Below are 27,041 nucleotides of genomic sequence, written 5' to 3'. Positions count from 1 at the left end.
GATATGACACTGGCGTTCAAAAACAACAAGAACGGCAAGCTCGACATAACAAATGCTGATCAAACTGGGGGAGTCGTTTAAGACAACCCCCCTCGGCACACACAACCAACCGGTTGGAGCCCGAGGAAGCCGTGTCAGACATTAACCACCTGTGTAAATCACCCACAAGACCTCGTATGACAGAGTAAAACAAAATTACAAATTAATAAACAATTTGACAATTTGACAAAAAATTTACTACAGAACTCGAACACGACTGCAATGGAGGACTGCAGAATAAAAAAACCCGAGGATATACGGTCTACCCATGCGCGGGTGTAGGTTATACATCCGGCAAGGGGAGATAATTCTGCAGTGGAGGTTATAACTCAGGGTCGTATAGCATTGTTGTTGTGCTAGTACGGCAAGTTGAATAAGACTAATACAATTAGCTAAATTTGTAAACAAAACACTTAGCATACCCTCCTCCCAAGCAGAACTCTATTTTGCCAATAGCACATTGACACACAATACCCAATCATGCATAACAACAAAGGGTTGACGCCATCGCTAAACACTGTGGAATCCACACCAAGTCACATGAAGGGGATTATAAGTTCCAAGTGACCATGATTCAGCAACTTTGGGAATCTTAATTGGGAAACTGTTAGGTCGTAATTAGGAAAACGTTTGGTATTGGATTGGGAATTTACGTTAGGGGAATGTGGCCGAAAAATGTATGGTAGATTATACCCTGGAAACCACATTGGGAGACCATTCTTTACTAAAATATGTAGGGGCACGATGTAGCTTAGCTGACAGAACATTCGCCAGATTGAGGTGCATGGGTCGAATGACCGAACACCCTCAGTGGACCATTTCTCTGACATTTGTTTTCCTGATTTATATTCGACTATAACTATACCTAATCACATTTCTATAACTAACTATACCTAATCACATTTCTATAACTAACTATACCTGATCGCATTTCTATAACTAACTATACCTGATCACATTTCACACACCGATCCAGAGTTTGCACTGGGTCAAGAGCATGAGACTTCAGATTAAAACTGGACTAACTATACCTGATCACATTTCTATAACTAACTATACCTGATCACATTTCACACACCGATCCAAAGTTTGCACTGGGTCAAGAGCATGAGGCTTCAGATTAAAACTTGACTAACTATACCTGATCACATTTCTAAAACTAACTATACCTGATCACATTTCACACACCGATCCAAAGTTTGCACTGGGTCAAGAGCATGAGACTTCAGATTCAAACTTGACTAACTATACCTTATCACATTTCACACACTGATCCAAAGTTTGCACTGGGTCAAGAGCATGAGACTTCAGATTCAAACTTGACTAACTATACCTGATCACATTTCTATAACTAACTATACCTGATCACATTTCACACACCGATCCAAAGTTTGCACTGGGTCAAGAGCATGAGACTTCAGATTCAAACTTGACTAACTATACCTGATCACATTTCACTCACAGATCCAAAGTTTGCACTGGGATATGAGCATGACACTTTGATTTATATTTGTTTATAATTATACCTATAATCACATTTCACACACAGATCTAAAGTATGGACTGGGACATGATATTACAGATTCAGATTTCACTTTAACTATACCTATACCTGAAGTCTGAACCACATTGTTAACAATTAAGATAAATTATTCTCCTACCTTTAATTACAATTAGATTTTTCACACATTTTGTCCAGATAGAAATCTTGAAAAAAATATTACAGTGACACAGATTTCATAAAACGTATATTGCCGTGTATAAGCAGAGTTTTGAAGCCTAGAAATACCTTCTTAAAAAGGGGGGTCGGCTTATACAGGGAGTCTAGAATTCGATACGTAAAATCGTGAACAGCCGATGAACGAAAACTGGTTTAATGTGGTTACAACTTTCAACTTTTGATACAACCGATCGTTTATGCTTCAAAGCTTACCCGTAAATGGCAGTCAAGTGTGGAAAAAATGTATATATAAAACATCACATAGTGGTAGTTTTCTTTTTCTATATTGTGTGTTAATTTTTTTTGTAAAAACACGTGGTGTTTCTTTCGCGTCTCGTCCGCCATTTATTCGTTCGACGTAAATTCTTCCACTGTACTGGACAACATCGAACAATATTTGGCCTAAGTATGTGTTTGTGTTTATTGCTATTTTCGTACTTGAAATGTTTTTGTTGTTTGTATTTACCGGTAGTTATTTAGTTTAGTTTTAGTTACTAGTATTTTCTGGAGTGGAATGATATCAATATAATCCTAACATTGTTACTGTCGGCTTAGCTAAACCACGTTTCCAAACCATCCTTTCCCAAGCCGTTGATTACTTTTTACTGTGACCTCTGAACTGTAGATTTCTTGTGGGTGAGGGAGGGGGATGAGGCTGAGCAATAGGGATTAAATGTATACCGAGTTCAATTGAACTGATATTTTGCCGTCATACTAATAATGCTAATTACCTGAATGCACGGATGCATTGTTACTACTCAATCGTAAATATGCTGGTGCTATATTACAATGAACATTACTATGGCCTCTCGTGGTGGGCTTTAAAGTCTTTTTTGTAGTAATGACCAAGAAGAAAGATATGTCTGTATATACATGTGAAAGATTAATTAAGCAGTGTGTGTGGCCTCTCGAATCATAAAATGGTGGCATTGTTTCATGTCATTAACAGTAGTCAAAACATCAGTTGAGAGTAATATATGAAAATAATATAAATACTGGTGTACAGTATTTCATAACTATTCTCTTCGATGCTATAACGCTGCACTATGAGCTCGAAACGAAAAAGATCGACATACGATGCCTGTTTTAAATTATGGGTAATCGAGTTTGCCGAAATGAAAAACAATTGCGAAGCTGCTCGACAGTTTGACGTCAATGAAAAACAAGTACGCAACTGGAGGAAAGACAAAGACTCAATTGCTGATATGCCGAAGACAAAAAAGGCTAAACGGCATTCCGTGTCACCAAACCTGGCTCTTGAAGAAGCTCTAGCACCATGGGTCAGCGAACAATGTCAGTGCAGTTACATCATAACGCGAATGATGATAAGAAAGCGGGCCATGCATATCTGCAAGACAAGGAACGACCTAGAAATTCCATCGAAATTCAAGGCATCCGGAAAATGGTGTTCACGATTTATGGAAAGAAATAACTCTGTACTTCGCCAAAAGACACACATTGCCCAGAAATTACCAGCAGAAGTTGACAGCAAAGTCTTATCGTTTTACCGCTTCATAATAAAAGAAAGGAAACAGTTCGATTTTGATCTGGGACAGATAGGAAACATGGATGAGACACCCATGAACGTTGACATGCTGGGGAATAGAACTGTAGACCGAAAGGGAACACATACAGTTCAGGTGATGACCTGCGGCGCCGAAAAACAGCACTTTACGGTGGTTCTGGCTTGCATGGCTGACGGCACTAAACTAAAGCCAATGGTAATATTTAAAACAAAGGTGATGCTGAAAGATAAATTACCAGTGTTTGAAAGAGGTGTGGATGATGAGACCTGGTGGCCCACATCGTTGCAGATCACTTCTTGTTTGGGATATGTTCTGGAACAAGTGGATGGTGGACAGAAACCACAGCTATACCAAAACCGGCAGTCGTCGCAGAGCACCCCTTCCAACTGCCGTCCAGTGGATAAAGGACGCATGGGATCAGATCCTTACAGCAATGGTTGTATGCAGCTTCCTCAAGACTGGAATTTCAAATGCCATGGACGGGTCAGAAGACGGTGCACTGTTTGCAGAGCACTTGTTACCAATACACGCCGACAAGACAAATGGCGAACCAGCAACTGCATGAGAAACCGCGGAAGCAGATGTTGAAGAAAACACGGAAATTGACGATTATTATGAAGACAACATTGATGAAACGATTTGGAAAATGATTTCATCACAGGATTTGGATTCCGAATTTGAAGGCTACAGGACAACCGACATACCAACCGACGACAGTGAATGAACTGACATTTTAAATACATAATTTGTGTATTTCTTTCTGTGATAAATGTATGACAAATATTTATAAATGTGTCTGTTTATTCATGAATAATTATTTTAAAACCACATCTAGCATTTGTTATTTTTTTCAAAATGCACATACGGTACTGTAAAATCATTTATTTTTGAGGGGCGTAATTTTCGTGCTAAAAGAAATTAGCCATGTTCGCGGAATTAATATTTCGCGCATCCTTGATTAAACAATTTTTTTTTAAAGTTAACAAAATTAGTATGAGTGTTTATACAGTGAACAATTAAGACGATCCAAAAACAATCGTTTGATCGTGTAGGCTTTCTACCAGATCAAACGATTAGGGTTTCACAGGTAAAGGGCCTCTTTAAGATTAAATAAATGGCTGCTTGTGTTTAGTCGTTATATATAGAAGCGTAGATCGTTTGTAAATCACTACCGTCCAAAATGTCTTTACTCTCGTGGTTAAAAAATTCACCCTAACCTAAAACGCCCGGCTTGCCAAATCCACGTGAAAGCAAGACTGAAAACGAGGCAGAAACAATAGTCGCAGCAAACACGTCAGTCGACAAGCTGACGTCAGAAGAAAATCCAAAAAAGAGAAAGCGTGGTGAATATCAAAATTATGATGAAAACATACGGGCAAAAATAGCTGTCTATGCTATTGAAAATGGGAGTCATGAAGGCCACAAGAAGGTTTTCAACTGAACTGAACAAAAAACTCTCCATCGATCATAAGAAGCATGAAAAAGGCTTTCTTAAAAGAGCAGACACGCACAGGTGCTACACCACGTCAACTGGTTAAAGCACAGCGAGGGCAACGACCAAAGTTAGGAGATAAAGAAGAAGAAGTAAAACTCTGGATTAAAAAGACACGATTGGCAGGAGGAGTAATAAATGTTAGAATGGTTTTGGCGGCAGCAGATGGAATTCTACGGAAAAGACACAAACCCATGTTAAAAGAATTCGGAGGTGACGTAGAATTAACTGTTCCTTAATTGGGCTAGATCGTTTCTGCGTCGGATGGGGTTTGTTAAACGTAAAGGGACAAAAGACGTAAAAAAACTCCCTTGTGATTTCGAGGAGATTAAGAAGGTGTTTCTTAAATGTGTGTCTTATGCCGTGAGTAAAGATTCTATTCCTGACAAGTTGATAATCAACTGGGACCAGACTGGAGTTTCACTCATTCCCGGGGGCGATTGGACAATGGAACAACGAAGTGCAAAACAGGTGACGATATCGGGCATTGACGACAAACGTCAAATTACGGCTTTGCTAGCAATCACTATGAGTGGAGAGATGTTACCACCACAGGTAATCTATGTGGGGAAAACAGACCGGTGCCATCCAAATATAAACTTTCCTGACGATTGGGACGTTACTCACACAGAAACACATTGGAGTAACGAATCGAGCATGCTCCAGTTTATTGAGAATGTCATTGAGAACTTATGTGACCTCGACCCAAAAAGAACTTGGCCTGCCACATGATCAAAAAGCCTTGTGTCTTTTTGACGTTTACAAAGCTCACTGAACGGAGAAAATACGCGAACTGTTAACAAAAAAACCACATTTCGATTGTGTACATTCCTGCTTGTTGTACGGATCAGCTTCAGCCATTGGATTTAACCGTCAACAGAATTTTCAAAGATTTATTGAAACGGTGCTTTCATGTGTGGTACGCAAGTGAAGTTGGAAAAAAATTGGATGAAAACGAGGAAGAGTCTGAAAATGAGGACAGTGTTAAAAATGTGAATGTTGACATAAAAACCAGCATTGTTAAACCAATTCATGCATAGTGGCTAATTGAAGTGTGTGAGATTGTGTCAAAGAAAAAGAATCTGATCATGAAAGGTTTTCGCAAAGCCGGCATTTTTGTTGATTGACATAAAGTGACTAACAATAGATGGGCAAGTTTCACCAACTTCATTCTTACGTAAGAACTTTAAATACCTACTAGTAAGCAGTGTTTAATTCCTTTTCCCATGTATGTTGTTCCTCAATCACTGTATTACATGCATTGTTTGTTTTGTAATAAATTAATTGAAAATGATTTTGTTTTGTTTATTTTGTTACACACCATATATATCTGGGTCCATATATCTGTGTTCTTTTGAACGTTTGGGAATTGTACATTTCTATAATCAGGTCGTCTAGTAACAATTTGGTGATCAAATTAGAATAGATTAATTTTTCACGGGGTTGTAAATTTCGCGCTAAATGTTTTTGCGCGAATTGCGCGAAAATTAAGTACCCGCGAAAATAAATGGTTTTACAGTATACATATACAGTATATATATTATGGGTAGTAAATTGCATTGACACCGCCGGTGTCTCCGACGGTATAATCAATATGAGGAATGGGTTACACTCTTACGTGCTAAAACAGCTGACGATACCAACAAGAATGAGACAATCCCGGGATACCGGTATATTTTTACATAGTAAAATAAGTGGTCAGCTACCGTATTTACTTTTGTCATTTTGTATCGGCTTATACACGGGACTGATCGTTTTATAGCAGTTATCGTGGGTCAAACTAAGGGGTCGGCTTATACACGAAATCGGCTTATACACGGCAATATACGGTACTAGATGGTACCTATGTCACATATATTGACTTCACTGAGATTACATAGGACAAAAAGGCATGTAATTCTGTGCTGTCTGCCATTTTGCCTTTTTATGGAATATTCTCCAAGAGGGGTGAACGGATATGATGTAATCTAACAATGTCATAATGTGTTGTGATATAAGAGCAATCGTGATGACATCATATTAATTACATCACATACTTCAGATGCTTCATCCTCTCTTGAAGAGTATTCCATAAAGAAATTAAAATGACAGACAGCGAAAAATTGCATGCTTTTTGTCCTAGATCTTAGTGAAGTCTAGATAGATGATGCATTTATCATCTTGTATGTGGAATTTGTATCATTGTAATGTTTTTTTTAAAAATAATTTATGTCTGGACAATATGTGGGTAAAATGTATCAGTAATTAAAGGAAGGAGAATAATTTATCATAGTTTTTAACAATGTGGTTCAAACTTTAATCACATTTCACACAGAAATCCAAAGTATGGACTGGGACATGAGCTTAAAGCAATAAAAGAACTGAGCATGATACTTCAGATTCCAATTTGTCTATAATTATACCTGATTGCATTTCACACTTGGATCCAAAGTATAGGACACTTGCATGATACATCTGATTCAGACTCGACTTTAACTACTGATGGTAATCAGTTGGAATTTCCTCATTGATCATCAGTTATAATCGGTTGGCACCAACCGATCAACATTCAATTACACAACTGGTTAGAATTCCATGACCATACGAAGGCTTTGAATTATAAGGACCATGTACCTATTGTTGTGTGAACCCTGCAAATGGCTAACTGTACCTTTATTAACTATTTAATAAAAGTGTTCTTTATGTACACATGAAAACAAACCCAAACCACTGTATATTTCCATCAATTTTATCATCTAAACTGGAGGAACAGTTACAGTTAACATTTCCCCACACAATCCATTATGGACTTTTATAATCGATCATCACATCGTAAGTGCCAATCGGATCAAGTTTTGATTATTATCAATCACTGGAACACCACTGACTTTAACTATACCTGATCGCATTTCACACACAGGCCCAGTGTATGGACTGGGACAAGAGCATGATACTTCAGATTCAGATTTGACTGTGCAGGTTCCTCCATTCTGGCAGTAGTCCGACTCCGCTTCACATTTTGCTGAATTAATAATAATATATGTTATATGAAGAAATTAACAAAAGCCTTTTATAGTGCTATTTGGTACTGTATTTTCCCCATGTAATTTGTGCACTGGTATATAATGCACATTTTGGAAATTTATGAACCCCACTCCTACATAAATCACAGTATAAATGATCACCATTTTTCAAAATCTACTTTACTGATGGTGGATGCAAATGTACAGTACTTTCCTCACCAACATTAACAAGGAAAACAGGAGTATGCATATTCAAGTAACAAAAAATGTAGAGTTACTTGTATACTTATCCACTAGACCATGGAGCTCAATAGGTCACTATTGTGACTTTGTTGTTATTGTGTTTGAGGTATAAAATGTAGAGTTACTTGTATACTTATCCACTAGACCATGGAGCTCAATAGGTCACTATTGTGACTTTGTTGTTATTGTGTTTGAGGTATAAAATGAAAAGCAGGTTTTAACAGAAATATATAAATTGTCATTAAACATTGGCAAATAATTTATTCATTGCCTGTCATGTCTGCAAAGAGTGTGTTTTACACTGCTGGTGAAGAACTTTGTCTGAAAAATCAATTGAATGACGAAATTTAACAAATGTCTTATTTAAACTGTGCAATCAATGCTATTCACAACAGTTCTTTTCACGGCTAACAAGTCTCACATTTACTAACAACTTTAACTTTCTGACTACTGGATTAATTTTTGACAAAAAACATGTCGAGTGGGTATAAATTTATAACTGTTACTCACATATTTCCATTAAATTTTTTATAAATACATGTACATAAAATAAAGTTTATATTTTAATCGTTAAGTATTATTTTGTGGGTTTTTCAAAATTTGTTTATATTTTAGATCAGTTAATGTTGATTAAAATTAGGTAAAAAATTTAAAAAGTCATATTTATTTATGGGCATTTGTGGCCAGATGTCCAGTATTTATGTCCATTATTTTCGTTGTTGGTAAAACAGTCAAATTTATTTTCAAATTAGCCGTCACTATCAGATATTGATTCCTAAAAATCATGACGTTCCGCCATCGAAAATACTTGTCAAAAACCACCTTTTCAACTCAAAATTCCCAGGTATTTTCCATTGAAAAATTAAAAACTAATGCTGTCCTACTCTCAATTAATCTATTTGCTGTTATATTATTATTTCCAGTGAGCGCCATGTACAAAATGGCTGGAAATATGAATTGGGAATATACACTGTATACAGTATATCGATGTGTGTGACATCAGGCGAGATACCTCGCCTGCAGTAATCAGAAGGTTAAACCACACACACACACACACACACACACACACACACACACACACACACACACACACCACAAGTAAATTCCTATTTTGTAGTAGTGTCATATTTCCGGTTTTCTGGAAATGGCTAATTGAGAGACCAAGGAAATTAAAAACAAGCTTTTTCATCAATGACCACTGGACATTTTTTGCCTGTGAAAAGTGAAAAACAGTTCATTTTGTTTTAGAAATGCACCTGCTAAAAACAATAGGTCATTTTCCAAGAAGGAGATGTATCTACGCAATTATCTCATCTGTTTGTTAGCTTGTGATTTAGTTCTATTTTTATTCCGTAATGCTCTAAAATACATCTTGGAGGTCCTACTCTTTGACACACTATTCCAAATTCTCCCCTCACTCCATGCTATCTTCTTTCAAGCAGGACATATTTCTTTTAACCTGCTATTTTAGATTTCAAAATCTGTTATTAATGCACACATCCTTCCCGTCCAAGTTTAAATCTGTATTTTGAAAAAAGAAGTGTGCATAACACACAGGAAAATATGGTAACTGTACTAGTACATAAGAAATAATATTATCAGTCCAAGGGTGATACGAGGACTTTACCTACAAAATATGGTCCACTTTAGGAAACTTCTGAAAGCTGTCCTACTGTAAATGATGAAAACATTCAGTTTAATGGGGTATGATATGAAGGTGATGTTGTGGGGTGGGGTGGGGGTGGTAGTTATTGATACACACATTCTACAATGTCACCAACTGATAGACTCAGTAATAGACTCATTAATAACACAACAATTAATGTAGTTGTTTAGATATCAGTCTTAATACCAAGTTCAGGGAATATTTATCACTATATTCCATGATATTTACAAAATCAAAGTAAACATATGGACAGTCTGTGAATCCACTTCACACATGACATAAAATATTCTTTAAATTGCATCCCTCAACTTCACAAACATAGAATTGCAAGCCATTCTGAAATTCTGACATGAGGTATCATTGAAAAAGAGAATTCTGTACCTCTTATCTGTTCCTGTCATTAATACTTACAAGTGCCTGAACCTCTTTTGGATATTGCCACGTAAATAAAGTAACAGTAACAGTAATACTTACAGATGCAATGTGTGGCATCAGCTGATGGCGTCATTATTCCTGGACATGACAGGCAGACAGATTGTCCAGCTGCATTTTGGTACTTCCCTTCCTTACTACAGTCAACACAATCAGAGTTCACATCCACAAACCTGGTGCCAGCTTTGCACTTTTCTGAAATTGAGAAAAATCCATCAAGATTTAAAGTAGCAGAGTTGTACTACAGGGCTGTACCATGGAGTGATATGGGGCAGAAAACAAAGGAAGAAAAAAGGTCGGGCCTTTTTTTTTTTAAAGGTATGGTCGGGTTCCCAGAAATAAATATTAAAGGCTTATAAATGGATACATACTACAATTTTAGTTGTCACCCCCCCAAAAAGATTTCATAGCAGTCAGTAATATGCATACGTGGAGAACCTAAAATGTTTGATCTACCTGTTCACCAGGACACGCGCCTAAAAGAGGAGTTGCATCACAAATGATGAAACATCCCACATGATAAAGAACTAATAATAATGAGCTGCAAACTGTTAAGTGTCATGTGCAAAAATGGAGTTGGAAGACAAGAACTGGGAGCATTCGCCAACTTTTTATTTCACCTCAATTTTATAGCCATAAGAAAAGTTAATAAAATTTTCCCACCATATATCTTCCAACCGAACCACATCAAAATCATCTCCTGCAGTAGATCAACTGGTGTTGGAGAATGCTTAATCCAATTGTTTCAAAAGGAATTAAAAGCAATTTAATTATCAAAGTCAGTAGTTCACTGGTTGTAGTAGTTAATTCAATTATGAAGTATTTTGTTGAATTTCAAATGTTGTCTCTCTACTCCCCCTCCCCCCCCCCTCTCGATTTGAAATTTTTTTTGTCAATGACTTGTCACATGAGTGTTTCTGCTTTCCCACTAATTACTATATCTTCTGACAAATATTAAAACATCTTTGTCATATTGCGTAATTTTTTAATATTACCTACTTATTTCGAACAGTATACATGAAAAATGAGCTTCAGGGCAGATTTTGTTTTCAAAATCTTGATTAGAGATATTTTTAGTCAGTCAAGTACTGTTTAATGTTTTAAGATTGTGTAGTGATCTCCGAAACTTGCGTAGCAAACTGTAATGCGATACTGAACAAAATGTTCCATGTGCTTTCCATGGCAGGTCCCAGTCTTAGACACGTTTCCCATGGAATACAGAGGATGTACCCAAGACACATGTACTTGAACTTCTAAACCCATGTCAAATGGCTGATTGTGGTAGATTGTAGATCGCTCATGTTATTTTAAATGGCTAATTATTTTCACACATGTATATTCAAATTTGTGTAATAGTTATTCACTCAAAGGTATGTGCATGGCCCTCTAGATATAATGTCCAAGACTTCTATTTGATACTTACAGTTTCAGTTTCCATTTTGGAAGATCTGGTGGGGTTTTTTTTGTAAATTTCACACAACGTGATGTGAAGAAATGAATATTCCATGCATCAGAGGTTCTAGAATACAGTGGCCCAATGCCCGAGGCCAGTGGTGTTTGTCTGCGAGCCCGTTGGCAAGTGGTCAAAAAACATTTGTTTAAATCTACAACTCTATGATCGTACAAAAACAAAAGAAACATCTACAAGTCACTTCTTTCAATTTGCTATCACATGCAACATAAAGTTGGTCACCAGTAATCTTTGACCCATCCATGACATCAATATACCTACCGATGTAAATTTATTCAAGTTTAAAAAGTGTAAACATTGACTCAAGTTCATCGTATTGTAAAAAATTTTCTTTTATGCACTGGAACCCAAAGATTTGTTACTCTAATACTTGCGTAATATGCAAACCGGTAATGAGTCTTTTATTAGTTTAAAGGTTGTAAGCCAACATTTACGTTTGCAAAATTTTAATTTACTGGTTTTGTTTTACAAACAGTTAAAATTGGGCAACTGAATTTTTCACCATAGGCAGTGAATTTGAAAATTTACTAGCCCCATGGCAAGTGAATTGTTTAAAAATTGGAGAAAACTTGGAGTGTTTTCTCTTTTACGGATACATTACCTGTCCTCAAAATAAGTGCACCTCACGCTAGTGGTCTGATCCGAACATCACAACAACCAATGGGATGGCCTAAAATTCTTCTACTCTATGCTGCCTGTAGTTCTGGTCATGTGACTATAACTTCCTTCTTTTTTCCCTGAGCGCATCGCACGGATAACAGGAAGTGGGGAGGCTCAGGCGGGAATAAATCCTTGAGGACAGGTAATGTATCCATAAAAGAGAAACACTCCAAGTTTTCTCTATTTCTTTTCAACATTTACTGTCCTCAAAACAAGTGCAACATTCCACAGATAGCGGTGGGTTCCGAAATTTTCCGCAGATGCATCTGTTATCTCCCAAAGACCGGATGGAGACTGACAAGTGGAAGAATGAGGCCAAACACGGTAAGCCCTCCTCCAAGGGATGCCTGTCACAGACCAATGCAGGTGATGTTAATAACAACAACCGGAAAAGGCGGCATCCATCAGTAGTGGCAAGTATGGCTCCTAAAATCAATGGATTGAGGAGAACATAAACCACATCTCACAGAAGTTCTGATAGGGTGGAAAGACGGAGCCACCAGGGATGCAGGTATTAGGTAACGTCCCATTGTACTGGAGTGTTAATAAAACAAGCAACAACATAGTATGGGTACATCCATCAGAACGCTGAGCTAAACAATCCCATGAGTGTTTTCTGTCCAGTACACCAAAGAAAAGTTACTCCAATTTGGAAACATGGCCGAGTGCAGTGCAAGGCAAATGTTATCCAGATAAAAGTTCCAGCACCAGTGCATGTTAAAAGTGCAAAGAACAAAAGTCTTAACAAGTGTGCAGCCTAGAATCCAACAGCAACCTCAACGGCGACATGGACAGCTAGTGTTCACCAGAGTCTGCACAGCCATCACCGGACCCAAATGATGAAAGCCCTCTACATCTTCAGTAGAGACGTCCCTCAGATAGTAATTAGCAAAGATGGAGTCCGTCGCCCAAAAACAACCAGTAAGTATGTGCTGAATGTGTTACAGTGCAAGGATGTGGTGGCAGCCAATGCAGGCAATTCATGCGGATTGGAAGCTGAAGGTGCAGGCAAACCTTCCTTCTGGTATGCAGACAGGATCGTAGACCGGATCCAAGTAGCCACAGTATTCTTGGTGATATCTTTCAAGTGGTTGTGGTGATAGGAGAGGAGCAATCTCGAACAGCGTTGGCAAAAGGAGCGAGTCCTCTCAATGTAGTGATACAAAGTTCTCACCGCACATAAGGATAAGTCTTCCACATCGTCCGGACCCACAATGGAAGATAAAGCTTGAACCACGTATGATCGAGGTGCTTGGTCCGGTAGTTGATTCTTGGCCACAAAGTTCACAAGGAGCCCCAGGGTAACAGAACTGTGTTTACGGTGAAACCGAACCAAGTCCACATCTAAGGCATGAATTTCGGAAACACAGGCAGCTGTAGCAAAACCCAGCAAGAAGACAGTCTTCTATGTCAAAGCTTCTAAGGAGGACTCTTCTAGAGGCTCATATGGTGTCGTAGTCAAAGACTGCAAGACCAGATTCAAATCCCATTTCAGTGGACGGAAACAATGGATTTGATCTTCCAGCTTAAAAACTTTGATCATCTTATGTATCTCAGGGATGTTAGACAACTTCGTGCCAGTGGCTGGATCACGAACAGTAGCAACCACAGAAACGCAACCCACAATGGTCGACCCCTTGAGTTTCAGAGATGTACGTATTTACAACAGGAAGTCAGCAAGACGAGGCACCGGAATAGTCTGAGGTTTAAGTTTCTGCTGGATACACCATCGGTGGAAACACAGCCATCGAACATTATACGCTGCAGTGGAGTCTTCAGGATGACCTCAGAGGTCTTGGAAGAAAAAACTTTCTTCTTCAAGCCTTTGGTAATAATGTCCATGCCTGTAGCTGGAACAAGCATAGCTGCAGATGGTGTAACCGTGATGTGGGATGCAGCAACAGATGATCCCAATCTGGCAGAGGCAGTGGATGTGGATCTGCTAGCCTGATGAGGTCTGGAAACCACAACCTGGTTGATCAACAGAAGACAACAGTGGAATTGCTGGAATCTCTGCAGCACCCTGGGAAGCAGTATTGGAGGCGGAAAAGCATAAGCATCCATCTGGTCCCAACTGATGGCCAGGGCATCAAGATCTATGGCGTTTGGATCTGGTACCGGCGACACATAAACTCGAAGTTGATGGTTGAACTGTGTTGCAAACAAATCGATGTTTGGTGTCCACAGACGGTTGCACACCCATCGAAAGGCCTCCGGATGCAGCATCCATTCGGTTGACTGCAGTGCTGACGGACGAGACAGACTGTCTGCAAGGACATTGGATATCCCTGGAATATGTCGAGCATGTATCCGCAGAGAAATACTGTCCACGAAGATGTACAGGTGAAATGCCATCTGCAGAAGACTGCTGGAGTGAGTACCGCCCTGGCGACTGATGTAAGCCGCCACAGTAACACTGTTGGTGGCCATCATCAGAGATGCTCCAATCAACCTTGGACGCCAGTGGAGGACAGTGTTGTAAACAGCCAACATCTCCAGTAAATTGATGTGTAGATCGGCTTCTTCTGGAGACCACAGCCCTGACAACGTCTGGTTGCTGAGATGGGCTCCGCAACCTTCTAGGGACGCATCGGCGAACAGATGGTGAGTAGCCTGGAAGGGCCGCAAAGAGACTCCGTCTAAGATGTTTGACTGGTGTTGCCACCATCGAAGACTGGGCTGCAGGTTGACTGGTAAGCTGAGCACCAACTCTGGGTTGTTGTACCGAATGTAAGAATTCAGGAACAACTGGATTCAACAAACCTGGAGTCAACCTCTGAGCGTCAAGTCCTGTGCCCAACGTCAAGAGATCCAAAAGACTCTGCCAGTCGTGGAAAGACATCGGAGACGACAATTCCCTGGTGATCATCGTCCAACGATTGATGAACTGCAAGTTGGATTCAACAAGGGCTTCTCTAGGTTGATAATCCACCCGAGAGACTGAAGGAACTGCAGGACGAAATCGACATGGATCGAAAGTTGAGTATTGATTCGAGACTTCATCAGACAATCATCCAGGTACGGGTAAAAGCAGATACCTCTGTGGTGAAGGACTGTGACATCGGAGCAGTAATTCTGGTAAAAAACCATGGAGCCACGGATATTCCAAAAGGCAGGACTGTCCACTCGGCTGCCTAGAAAAATGAACCTCAGATATCAGTGGTAAGCGGCATTAATCAGCACATGAAGATAAGCATCCTTCAGGTCTAGTGAAGTCAGCCAATCATCTGGATGAACCACAGTAAGCACATCTCAAACAATTAACATCTTGAACGCTGGAGGAGGATATAAGTAATGGTCGTTGAAGTAGGCCATGTTGTGTATCATCCGCAGATCTGGAGAGTCTTTCTTTGGTAAGAGAAAGATGTCAGAGTAAAATCCCGGTGTTAAGGCTGCCAACGGAATTCTGCGGATATCACTCTTCTCCAGTAACTTGTTCACCAATTCTTGTAGTACTTGAACATGTGTAGCCTAGTGAAACCTTTCTGGGGGCATAAGCGTCAAGGGAGTGTTTGCAGACAAACATACTGATCGCCGCATAGAGTCTCCCAATTTCGCCAATAAAGGCGAAGTCAACCTTCGACCGTGGTCATTTCGACCGGTGTAGGACACACCAGAAGTGTCAAGTTTAAGTCACTGGTCTGAACCGAAGTCAACGTCTGAACGGCTTCCCCTGGCCTCTGGCTGGAGGACCGGAAGGCTACTTGTCTGGGAGACAACGATGTTGAGTTGCCGCAAAAGGGACCTCGCCAATGTTTAAAAGAAGTCTGCGCAGTAAACATATTCTTACACTCATCAGCTGGAGAGCCTTAACTGTCGCTGTAGACTGCTGGTCTTTGTCATTAGCATCCACCACCTCGGAAGTGTTCCCCGCAAACAAGGTACATGACGACCATGGTTGAGCAAGGAGTTCCTACTTCCGCTGAGAATCCAAAGTCGCTCGCTTCAAATATGCCTGATGATGATGGTGGGTCAACATGGTCGACATGGAAGTAATGGATGAAGTAAGAAAAGCCAACATCTGTGCAGATTGCTGGAACAACGCATAGCACCGGGAATCTTTCACCTGTGTAGCCATGCATGGCTGCCAGAAAGACATCTAAGTATGACAGCACATAGAGACATCGGCATCATAGTTTGGACCTGTTGATCCGAAAGCTCAACCTGTGACGATTTTCCCAACCAATACACATCATCATCTAACCCAGAAGCACTGTCCTTGAATGACATATTGAAGACTGGATACGTGCAGAAAAGACATGAAGGATGCTGTGTCTTTAAAGGTCCGATCAAGATCCACCGCCACATCGGATACCAACGTCCCCGCCGCTAAAGACCGAATGACGACATCTTCTGGTGGAACGTCTGTCACGATCATTGGAACTGGTCCTTTCTTAGACAGTGCTGGTGGATGGGGCAGCGACAGCAGCATCTCATACACTGCGGCGAGACAATCATGCATAGTCATGTGGTCAAGGCACCGACGCATCATCCGGAAAGTGCCTCAGTACCCTGGCACAGGCAGGACGGTCCGATGTGCTTGCCGCAATTGAAGACATGGACCATGGGCAGTCCCATCGAGAGCCGGTGGAAACCTTGGACCCAGCATCAACTGACGATCGGTGCTGAAGGTCCGATGGACCCGTGGGGAATGGCTCCGGATGCGGTGCGATCCAGAATCCTTCGATTCAGTTCCTTGACAGGTTTCAGTTCGCTTACTGGTGGAAGCGATCTTCACAGGCCATTTACTGGTAACCGTACCATCGGACGGAGGCCACTAGATGTGCCACCTGCACCACCGAGGGTGTAGACTGCCCTGGACTGGAGCCTGCCGTAACTGGATCTGCCCCTGCATCAAAACCCACAAAAGACGTGGCGACCGCCATCGAAGCCATAGTCTTCTTCAACATCGCTGGTAATAGAGTTTTCAAAGCATCAGCAACAGAGTCTGCAATCGATGATGGAGCAGCAGAAACCGGAGCTGGTAATGACTCAGTCTTCCTAGCTCTCACTGCGACAATCTTCAAATAGGAAGAGAACTCTTCCGCCGACAGCCCGGAACAAGTGTCACACTGGTTCCCCTCTTGACACAGAACACGACAGCCTGGGCATAACTCGTGCGGGTCATCCCCCGACATGACCTTCCTACAGCGACCGAACAATATGTGTTGAACTAATGTCCGATATAATAAGTACATACTGTACATTGTTACCCAGCACAACACAAGTAAATTTGGAATAAATAACACTTAAAACAAGTGTAATTGCCAAAAAGAATACAGCGATAAGCATGATAAGACAATGGAGGAAATGAATCCACCATAATAAAACAAATGTAACACGAAAAAACTCGAAGTTTGACTCTAAACACAGAGCCAAAGAAAAGACGTCCGAACCCGAAAGTTATAGTCACATGACCGGAACTACAGAGAGCATACAGTAGAAGAATTTTAGGCCATCCCATTGGCTGTTGGGATGTTTGGACCAGACCACTAGTGTGGGTGGGGGTAGGTGCATTTGTTTTGAGGACAGGTAATGTTGAAAAGAAATCTAGAACCCCTGCATGCATCAAATCAAGATTTCTCAACAAATACCAACCAAAGTTGTAATAAGACCAGGAACCTTGGCACACTTACCACATTCAGTGCCATTTACCAACACTGATCCACTGGTACAGGTCATGCTTGATGTCAAACTAACAATGCCATCAAAACCAATTCCGTTGTTTTTCTGAAATATGAACATCAAAGCCTATCTTACAGCATATCCCAAACAAAAATGCATGCTTGCGGCTAGGTTGTTGCAAGGTAGTACAAGCAATGCAAGCTATTTGCAAGCTAACATTTAGCTCGCGTAAGGTAGTCAGTATTTCTGCAAGCTTGCCGCATGCAAGTTTTCATTTGTGAAAGCATGTGCAAGCTTGCTGCATGCATATCTTCAACTGTGCAAGCTTCCCGCAAGCATGTTTTCATTTTTGCTAGCTTGCTGCAAGCATATCTTCAACTGTGCAAGCTTCCCGCAAGCATGTTTTCATTTTGCAAGCTTGCGCAAGATTGCTGCATGCATATCTTCAACTGTGCAAGTTTCCCGCAAGCATGTTTTCATTTTTGTAAGCTTGCTGCAAGCATATCTTCAACTGTGCAAGCTTCCCGCAAGCATGTTTTCATTTTGCAAGCTTGCTGCATGCATATCTTCAACTGTGCAAGCTTCCCGCAAGCATGTTTTCATTTTTGCAAGCTTGCTGCGTGTATATCTTCAACTGTGCTAGCTTCCCGCAAGCATGTTTTCATTTTGCAAGCTTGCTGCATGCATATCTTCAACTGTACAAGCTTCCCGCAAGCATGTTTTCATTTTTGTAAGCTTGCTGCATGTATATCTTCAACTGTGAAAGCATGTCTACACTTGTGGAGAAAAAGCTAAGTCCAAATCATTTTCATGGTTATTTTTTTTTTAATTCATAACTTCTCATATGATTTATTAAATTCAGTGGGAACAGTGGCTAAACAACCAAACATACATGTTACATATTTAGATAGTATTTACAATAATAATTAAAACAAAATTAATATTAATACATACGAATGATAATACAATATGGTTAAAACAGAATCATCTTGTAATAATTGGATTTTCAACTAGCCCCAAAAATAATAACATATGCATGGCCATGAGAGGATGACATGGGCCATGTTTGGTTGAAATTAGCCTGGTGGAATTTGAGAAGATGTTGAAAATGTCTGAGCCAATCAGAGGCCAGGGTGGCCATCTTGGATTTTGAATCAGCCACAAAAATAACAACACTTAGTAAGTCATGAGAGAATCATTTGGACTAAGTTTGATTGAAACCGGCCTGGTGGACCTTGAAAAGAAGCAAAAAAATGTCTCTGTCAATCAGAGGCCAGGGCAGCGATCTTGATTTTAAATCTGCCCGAAAAAATAACAAACTTGGTCAGGGCCATGAGAGGATCATTAGGAATACATATGGTTTAAATTTGCATGGTGGAACTTGAGTAAAAGTTAAAAATGTCTCAGTTATTCAGAGGCCAGGGTGGCCATCTTGGAATTTTTATTGGCCTGAAAAATAATAACACTTGGTCAGGTCTATAAGAGGATCATTTGGACCAAGTTTGGTTGAATCCTGCTTGGTGGAACAGGAGAAACAAACAAATCACTTTACACCACAGTGTGGATCTCCAGATAGTGGAGGAATATAACCTAAAACAAGAAGAAGAAGAAGAATATAGGACCAGGAGCTTTTTAGCATATTAGTTTAGTCAAGACTATCCCACATAAATGGAACATGTCTATCAGACAGGTAAACTAATTTAAACTGAATAAGCTTGCGGGAAGCTCGTCGCAAGCTTGCGGCAAGGTTGCAACAAGCTTCCCGCAAGCTTGCGGCAAGGTTGCAACAAACTTGCAACAAGCTTGTGGGAAGCTCGTCGCAAGCTTGCGGCAAGGTTGTAAAAAGGTTCCAAATACTAGCTTAAACTGAATAAGCCTGCATGCAGGAAGCTCGTCGCAAGGTTGCAAGAAGCTCGTCGCAAGGTTGCAAGAAGCTCGTCGCAAGCTTGCGGCAAGGTTGTAAAAAGGTTCCAAATACTAGCTCGAAACGCGGTAGTTACTACCTTGCCGCAAGGTTGTTACCAGCTATTTATTAAGCTTGCAATTTTTGTTTGGGATCTTACTAAAATTACTGTAAAATACTTTATGAAATTACATTTTTGTGATTTAATGAAAATAGTCAATTTGGGAGCATTTATTTTCATAAAACACCCTTTGCCCCCAATAAAAAAACAAATGAAGTATGGAAATCAATAATTTTGAACCTTCTGAAGATATTTATTTTTTACAATTTAATTTTGTAAACTTATGTTACGTTACGCAAGGTAGTAAATATGTGCACTTTTTCGTAATCTTCAAAATTGATACAAAAAACCAAACCCGAAAACAAAACATTTGAAGGTGCCTACAATGCTAGCTCAATTTTAATGCAAACAATATTTATTGCTGCAAAATACTAGTCCTTCCCATAGGAAATGCCTTTTTTATTACTATGGAATTTACTTCAATTAAGTTATCTATTTCTGAGCTGATTGGTTTCCAAACTGCAAACAAAAATAGTATTAGTTTTGTTATTACCAAAAACAACTTTTACTTTTTCTTCTCATGTCATGTGAAATTATTTACCAATTGTTTTTTTTAGTGAGTGACAATTGAAAATTATTAAAAGAAAAACAAATTTGATAGTAACTGGTACCTAGTTTGTTATTCTGTTTATTACCCCAGCTATTATTTTTTCTTTCTAAAAGTCTTTAATTTCGATATACAGTAAAGTACTCTTATAACGAACTGGAAGGGACCATGATAATTAGTTTATTATTATTATAGTAATTTGTTGTACACATTTGAAAAATTAAGTTAGCCATTTTCATGGTCGTTGATTGGTAGGATATGCGTCCCCCGTGACTTCAGCTTGGGGAGACAGCATAAGAAATGTCCACCCCCACTTTTTCATTTCAGAAGAAACAAATATTTTCTGGCATACAGTGTAACTGATCACGATTTCACCATTCGACCATTTGTATAGTCATAATATTTAGATAAATGCAGTTACCCTTTTGACAAAAAAATACACAATGAGTTCACAACGATCTGCTAAGTTGGAAATGAGTTTTATTCTCTTTTTTTTGTTGCACGCCTTGATAAATGTTGCTTGTCATCTCAGCCTGTAGTAGGGTGAAGTGAGAACGTTCTGTTAATTGTTCAATAACTTTATCGCTTAATTGACACCACTCTACTAAGTAAAAACAAACATTCTTTGCACTGTCCTGTGTGGTTGTTTTTGCTGCACTGTATTTTTTTGCTTTATGTTCGGTTCGTTGTATACACACTAATTTACACTAAAATTTATGAATTTGGACCAAATATTTGGTTTGTTTTAAAAGTTAATATGTTATACATAGTTTGTTCTATACATTACAACCAATTCATTGTATTCAGTAGTTTGTAGTATGTTTGTTCTAAGTGTACTTTACTGTATATGTATAGAGAAATGATGTAAAACCATTTTACACACAGTATTTCTGAGTATTGCTATAACTTTGTATTTTAATATAACTTTCAAAAACCAAAGTCCTATTTATTCTGTTAAAATATATATATAATGAATTGCATAAACATAACATTTTATTACAAGTTTAATATTGAAAAAAGAAAGACGTAAATGCAAACTCTTTAAAATATGTGATGTCATTTTTTTTGTGTTTACCAAATTGTGATGACAGCATATTTAGTACCGACAAGGTCATTGGTTTGTAAGCATCAAATCGTCGAATAGTATTGTATGTTACACCTATGTAGAATATTTCTCACTGAGAGAATATAAAAAATATTTTCAACATTATAGTTTCATTCATCTATAGTCCGTCCCACAGGAAACGCCTTTTTTATACTATGGAATTTACTACAAGTTATTTATTTTTGAGATGATTGTTTTGTTTCTTACATTTCTTCTTACATCCAACCAAACTGAAATTATTAACAAAAAACACGTTTGTAGAATGATCGGATGGACTATAGCACTTTAAGTTTGCGCAATGAAAACGTGAAGATTTATGACTGCTGCTAAATGCAAAAGTTGAAGCTGTTGTCCTTGCCACCATATTGCCAGTGGAAAAGTGATACCTCTATCTGACTTTTTTTTTTTTGTCACGGTAAGACAATGATAATGGCAGACCAGACAGAAAAAAATGGCAATTTTAATCATGTGCAAAACATGTTACAAAGTAATTGAACACAGAACTGCTTTTAAATGTATATGTAATTTCTATTTTGACCTATGGATGTTTAGAGGAAGCCACTGTCTATACCAAGTGCCAGCACATTACAGTTTTAATATTCTCAAATTAATTATGCAAAGATTATGGGTGGAACTGACTAAAGTCCGAACCAAACTACAATAAAATTACTCTCCTACCTTTAATTACTGTTAAGATTTCTCCACTTTTTGTCCAAACATAATCATGAAAAAACATTACTTAAACATGGATTCCACATATTAGACTGAAACCATATTACCTATGTCGACTTTGTTAAGATCTCCTAGGACAAAATACATGTAATTTTTCACCATCTGCTATTTTGCTTTTTTGTGGAAGCCTCCTCAATATGTGATGCAATTAATCTGATGTCATGATGAGTGTTATACCGTACGTAGCGCATGTCATGATGTTGTTAAATTACGTCATATCGACCAACCCCTCTTGAAAAGTATTCCATAAACAAGAAAATGGTAGATGGCAGAAAACTTAATGTATTTAATTTGCCCTATGCAATCTCAGCAGAGTCGATATCGGTGACATCGTTACAGTCTCGTATGTTGAATCTGTGTCACTGTAATGTTTTTTTCATGATTTGTGTCTGGAAAAAATTTGGGGAAAATCTAACAGTAATTAATTAAAGGTAGGGAAGTAAATTATTGTAGTTGTTAACAATTTGGTTCGGACTTTAATCATAGCATTTTATACAAGTTGGGGTTTTTTCCACCTTTTGCGTCAAGGAAAGATATTGCTACATATGAAGTCTTTTAATATGAAATCACATACATGGCAAAGTAATAAAAGGAAAGACACTATTGCACAGACAGACAGACAGACAGACAGACAGACAGACACATGACTAAATTTACAAAAACAAACTACAGATTAAGATTTGAGAAAAACCGAAACATCAAGAAAGTATGCAGCCATATGTTAATAACAATAAGCAGCAAATTAGTTGGGTGTTGGCTGAATATGAAACTATAGCATGTCGATGACACGTAACATTACCAATTCCACAGTGTCCGGTTGTGCGTCCACTCCAAAGGCATCGGCAAAGACACCTTCAACGGAACGTCTAACGACTCCATTAGTCAGAACTTCACTACAATCATTTAACCAAAAGAGAAAATGTGTTCACAATAAAGAAAAATATATCTTACTAAGCATATCTAATTGTCAATTTAAACAACATGCTTAAGTGGTGTAACTCCCTGAGAATAATAACAAAACAAAAATGTTGCCTAAATTCTGTTGTTATTAGAAAAGAAAAAACAAAACAAAACAGTCTCATTGGCATAGTGATTAAGCCCTAAGACTGAACCTTTAAAGGAAGGGACAATTAAGGCATTTGGCCTGGTATGCATATTCAACGATATATAATGCACATTATTGCTTAATATCAACAAGTATAATCGTATAGTTAATTAATAAAACGGTTAAATGTGATGGCTATTGTATATCATGGGTGCAGCCATTTTGTACCATCGCAGTGAATACGCCCTCTGGCGAGCTGGTGGTTACATAATACCTAATGTGTCACGTCAGGAATTAGTCTTCGAACTGAAGAAACAAAACATACCTGATTTTTGCAGATGCATCGCAATGTTCTGTAATAATATCCATCCTAGTAAGCCAGCGCCAATTATACATTATTTTTCAATACAAAATAAACCACCATTGTCAAAGTGTTGAAATCACTGTATTATGTTTTGTACATAAATTAACCCACATACTGAAACAATAATCGGAGTGTTTTCTTGGTCAATTGGTCTTTTCTTTCCGTGGCCTGTACCTGTGGTTCCTGATTGGCAGGTGTGTATTTAGACGGTCCCCAGACACTGTGTCTAGACACACTAAAAAGACGTGCCTCTTTTATTAAGATCACAGGGTATTGTGTGATAACAGCACGGATACCCCTCAAATCGTAATGGTCATTATCAGCCGTCCTGCTTTATTACTGTAATTCAGTAAAACCCTTGATTAAGTAGACTTTCCCATCTAAAATAACAAAACTGACCAATTACGTCGTCCCAAAGAAAAGAAAAGTATCACTTGGGTATTGTGAGTGGTCGTTTTTGCTCGAACGTACCCTACCAATACCGGCAATACAGGCCTAATAATATGCATTTTTTCTTTGGATTTTTTAAAAGAGAAAAATACTGTAACTACATTTCGTTCTATTTATGCAAATTGAAATATATTTAGTTAAATAGTTTATTATACTATCAAGTCATTTATGTTGTTTTACAAATCACGTTGATGAAAGCGAAGAGCCTTGTCGTAAATTAGAGTGTTTGTTTACACTGTGCATAGAGGAGTTGGACGGAGCTAATGTCACTTCGCTCCAAGCTATACCACTGGACGTCACAAAAACTAAACAAAATGGCTGCCCCCAGTTAGCAGGAATAATCATGGGGTTTTTTATTAACTCTGAAATTACGGGTTTTTCATTTGTTAAAGTGTCAGTATCTGTTGGAGGTCCGGGTATGTATCTTTCCAACACATGAGGCTCCCTTTAACATATTAGCCATAACTTACATGAATTTATGACTATTTTATGACACCCCAGCATGAAAAATCCATAATTTGAATGCAGTAAACAAATATTCCTTTCATTTGCAATAAAATCACATAACACTGAAACTACTTGTAAAACAAAAAAGGTTATAAAAAATTAATCATGATCATTTTAATGAGAAAAAAAGACACACACACATAAAGAGAGAGAGAGAGAGAGAGAGAGAGAGAGAGAGAGAGAGAGAGAGAGCGGGGGGGGGGGGGGGGGGACATAACTCTAATAGTACCGGTACATTATAAAGCCATACACATAATTTCAGCTGAATATTTTGAGGCATTGGAGGGGGGCAAGAAGAGCTGGAAAACAAATTTCCGTATTTCCTAAGTTAAAGGGCCATAACTGTCATGAAAGTCAAACTTCATCTGTAATAGTATATGATAAAGCTACACACAAAATTTTAAATCTGGTGGTCAGCCTCAAAATATTTTCCTGAAGTCGATACATCATTACTATTAACTTACGGCACATCTTTAACATCAACAATTGCCTCAACATCACTGTACGCTGGTTTCAGTATATTACTATTAACTTATGGCACATCATCAACAATTGCCTCAACATCACTGGAAGCTGGTTTCAGTATATTACTATTAACTTACGGCACATCTTTAACATCAACAATTGCCTCAACATCACTGGATGCTGGTTTCAGTATATTACTATTAACTTATGGCACATCATCAACAATTGCCTCAACATCACTGGACGCTGGTTTCAATATATTACTATCAACTTATGGCACATCATCAACAATTGCCTCAACATCACTGGAAGCTGGTTTCAGTATTTTACTATTAACTTATGGCACATCATCAACAATTGCCTCAACATCACTGGACGCTGGTTTCAATATATTACTATTAACTTATGGCACATCATCAACAATTGCCTCAACATCACTGGACGCTGGTTTCAATATATTACTATTAACTTATGGCACATATCATCAACAATTGCCTCAAGGTTATTGGAAGCTTATTTCAGTATATTACTATTAAATAAGAGCACATCATTAACATCAACAATTGCCTCAACATCACTGGAAGCTGGATTCAGTATATTACTATTAACTTACGGCACATATCATCAACAATTGCCTCAAGGTCATTGGAAGCTTGTTTCAGTATATTACTATTAACTTACGGCATGTCATCAACATCAACAATTGCCTCAAGGTCACCGGAAGCTCGTTTTCGACGCCTGCCAATCGGACACCAAGAAGCAGACGTGAATGTCACTCGAACATGGTCACATTTTTCATTCCAACTCCTGCAGATTCTTATCATAATTCTCAGAATAAAAGACTCCAAAACACTTTTCACTTGCATAGGATTACCACAACTGGTTACTTTAAACCTTAACTTCAGGTGAATACTGACACGCAAACTAGGTTTTGGTGGCACTGAAATTATATATTAAGAAATATTATTACATTTGCAAGCAATAAATGAAATAAAAGTTTAACATCTCAGCACACTACTGTCATCAGCTATCAAATACTCATCATTTCAAGTTTGACTTTAATGTAAAGTTAAAACCCAACAAAAAACGTTTTCTTGCTAAGATGTTGTCAAAAAGGAGTCTTGATTTAAATCTTTGGAAAATGTTTTTTTAGGTACCACTTCCACTTGAACAAAGCCAGCTTTGAAAAGACATAATCAAGACGGTGTCACAATTTTTTTTTAAACATCTATAGTCCTTCACACGGGGAACTCTTTTTTTATACTATGAAATTTTCGACAAGTTATTTATTTCTGAGGCAATTGTTTTCTAAATTGTACACAACAATAGTATTTTTGTTTTTATTTCCAAAATGCTTTTACTTCCTTTTTAGGTCAAACCAAACTGAAAATATTTACAAAAATCATTTTGGTAGGAAGATGGGACAGACTATACATGTATTATGCATCAATATTCAGTTTGTAATAAAACAGCGTATTTAACAAAACATTTTATATGGATGCATGCCGTAAGTGGTAAAATTATTTAATAAAATAATAAGTTTGGTTCTGATGTTTGTTTATACACTTACTTGGGGCCCACTACCTCTAGTCTCGTAGGCCCTACCCCTATTTACGTAGGTTTGTAATCTTTACTGTACATGTAATTATGATCAGTCATTTACCATGTCCATATCAATTAATTTAATTTGTGTACACGTTTACAAGAACTGTGTTTATTGTGTCAATCTCTAATCACAAAGGTAAAACAATGCTTTTTTGCAGCTATTCATAGTCGGTCACATGATCTATCATGTGACCAGCTAGTGATAGGCAGCCGTCTTTGTAGCTATTTCTATTTCCAGCCAGTGCACAATGACTGGCGACAGCAGGTTTCCTCCCTCAATATCTGTGTGGTCCTTAATCATACGTCTGACGCCATATAACC

General features: G+C 38.4%; 1 protein-coding gene across 1 annotated transcript in view; it reads right to left on the bottom strand.

Annotated features, from left to right (window-relative positions):
• The window catches only part of LOC121379510, a 133,559-nt gene that overhangs the window by 10,647 nt on the left and 95,871 nt on the right, over positions 1–27,041 (bottom strand). The window contains exons 29-33 of the mRNA XM_041508154.1: positions 25,797–26,055; positions 23,084–23,177; positions 17,888–17,981; positions 10,163–10,315; positions 7,656–7,778 (exon numbers count right to left, since the gene is read on the bottom strand). Of these exons, the coding sequence (XP_041364088.1) occupies positions 7,656–7,778; positions 10,163–10,315; positions 17,888–17,981; positions 23,084–23,177; positions 25,797–26,055 (723 nt within the window). The remainder of the gene's footprint in view (positions 1–7,655; positions 7,779–10,162; positions 10,316–17,887; positions 17,982–23,083; positions 23,178–25,796; positions 26,056–27,041) is intronic.

This window comes from Gigantopelta aegis, chromosome 8 (assembly GCF_016097555.1).
Source record: "Gigantopelta aegis isolate Gae_Host chromosome 8, Gae_host_genome, whole genome shotgun sequence".
NCBI classification, from domain to species: Eukaryota; Metazoa; Mollusca; class Gastropoda; order Neomphalida; family Peltospiridae; genus Gigantopelta; species Gigantopelta aegis.
The sequence above is the reverse complement of the archived record's forward strand: the minus strand, read 5'-3'. Positions and strand labels throughout refer to the sequence as shown.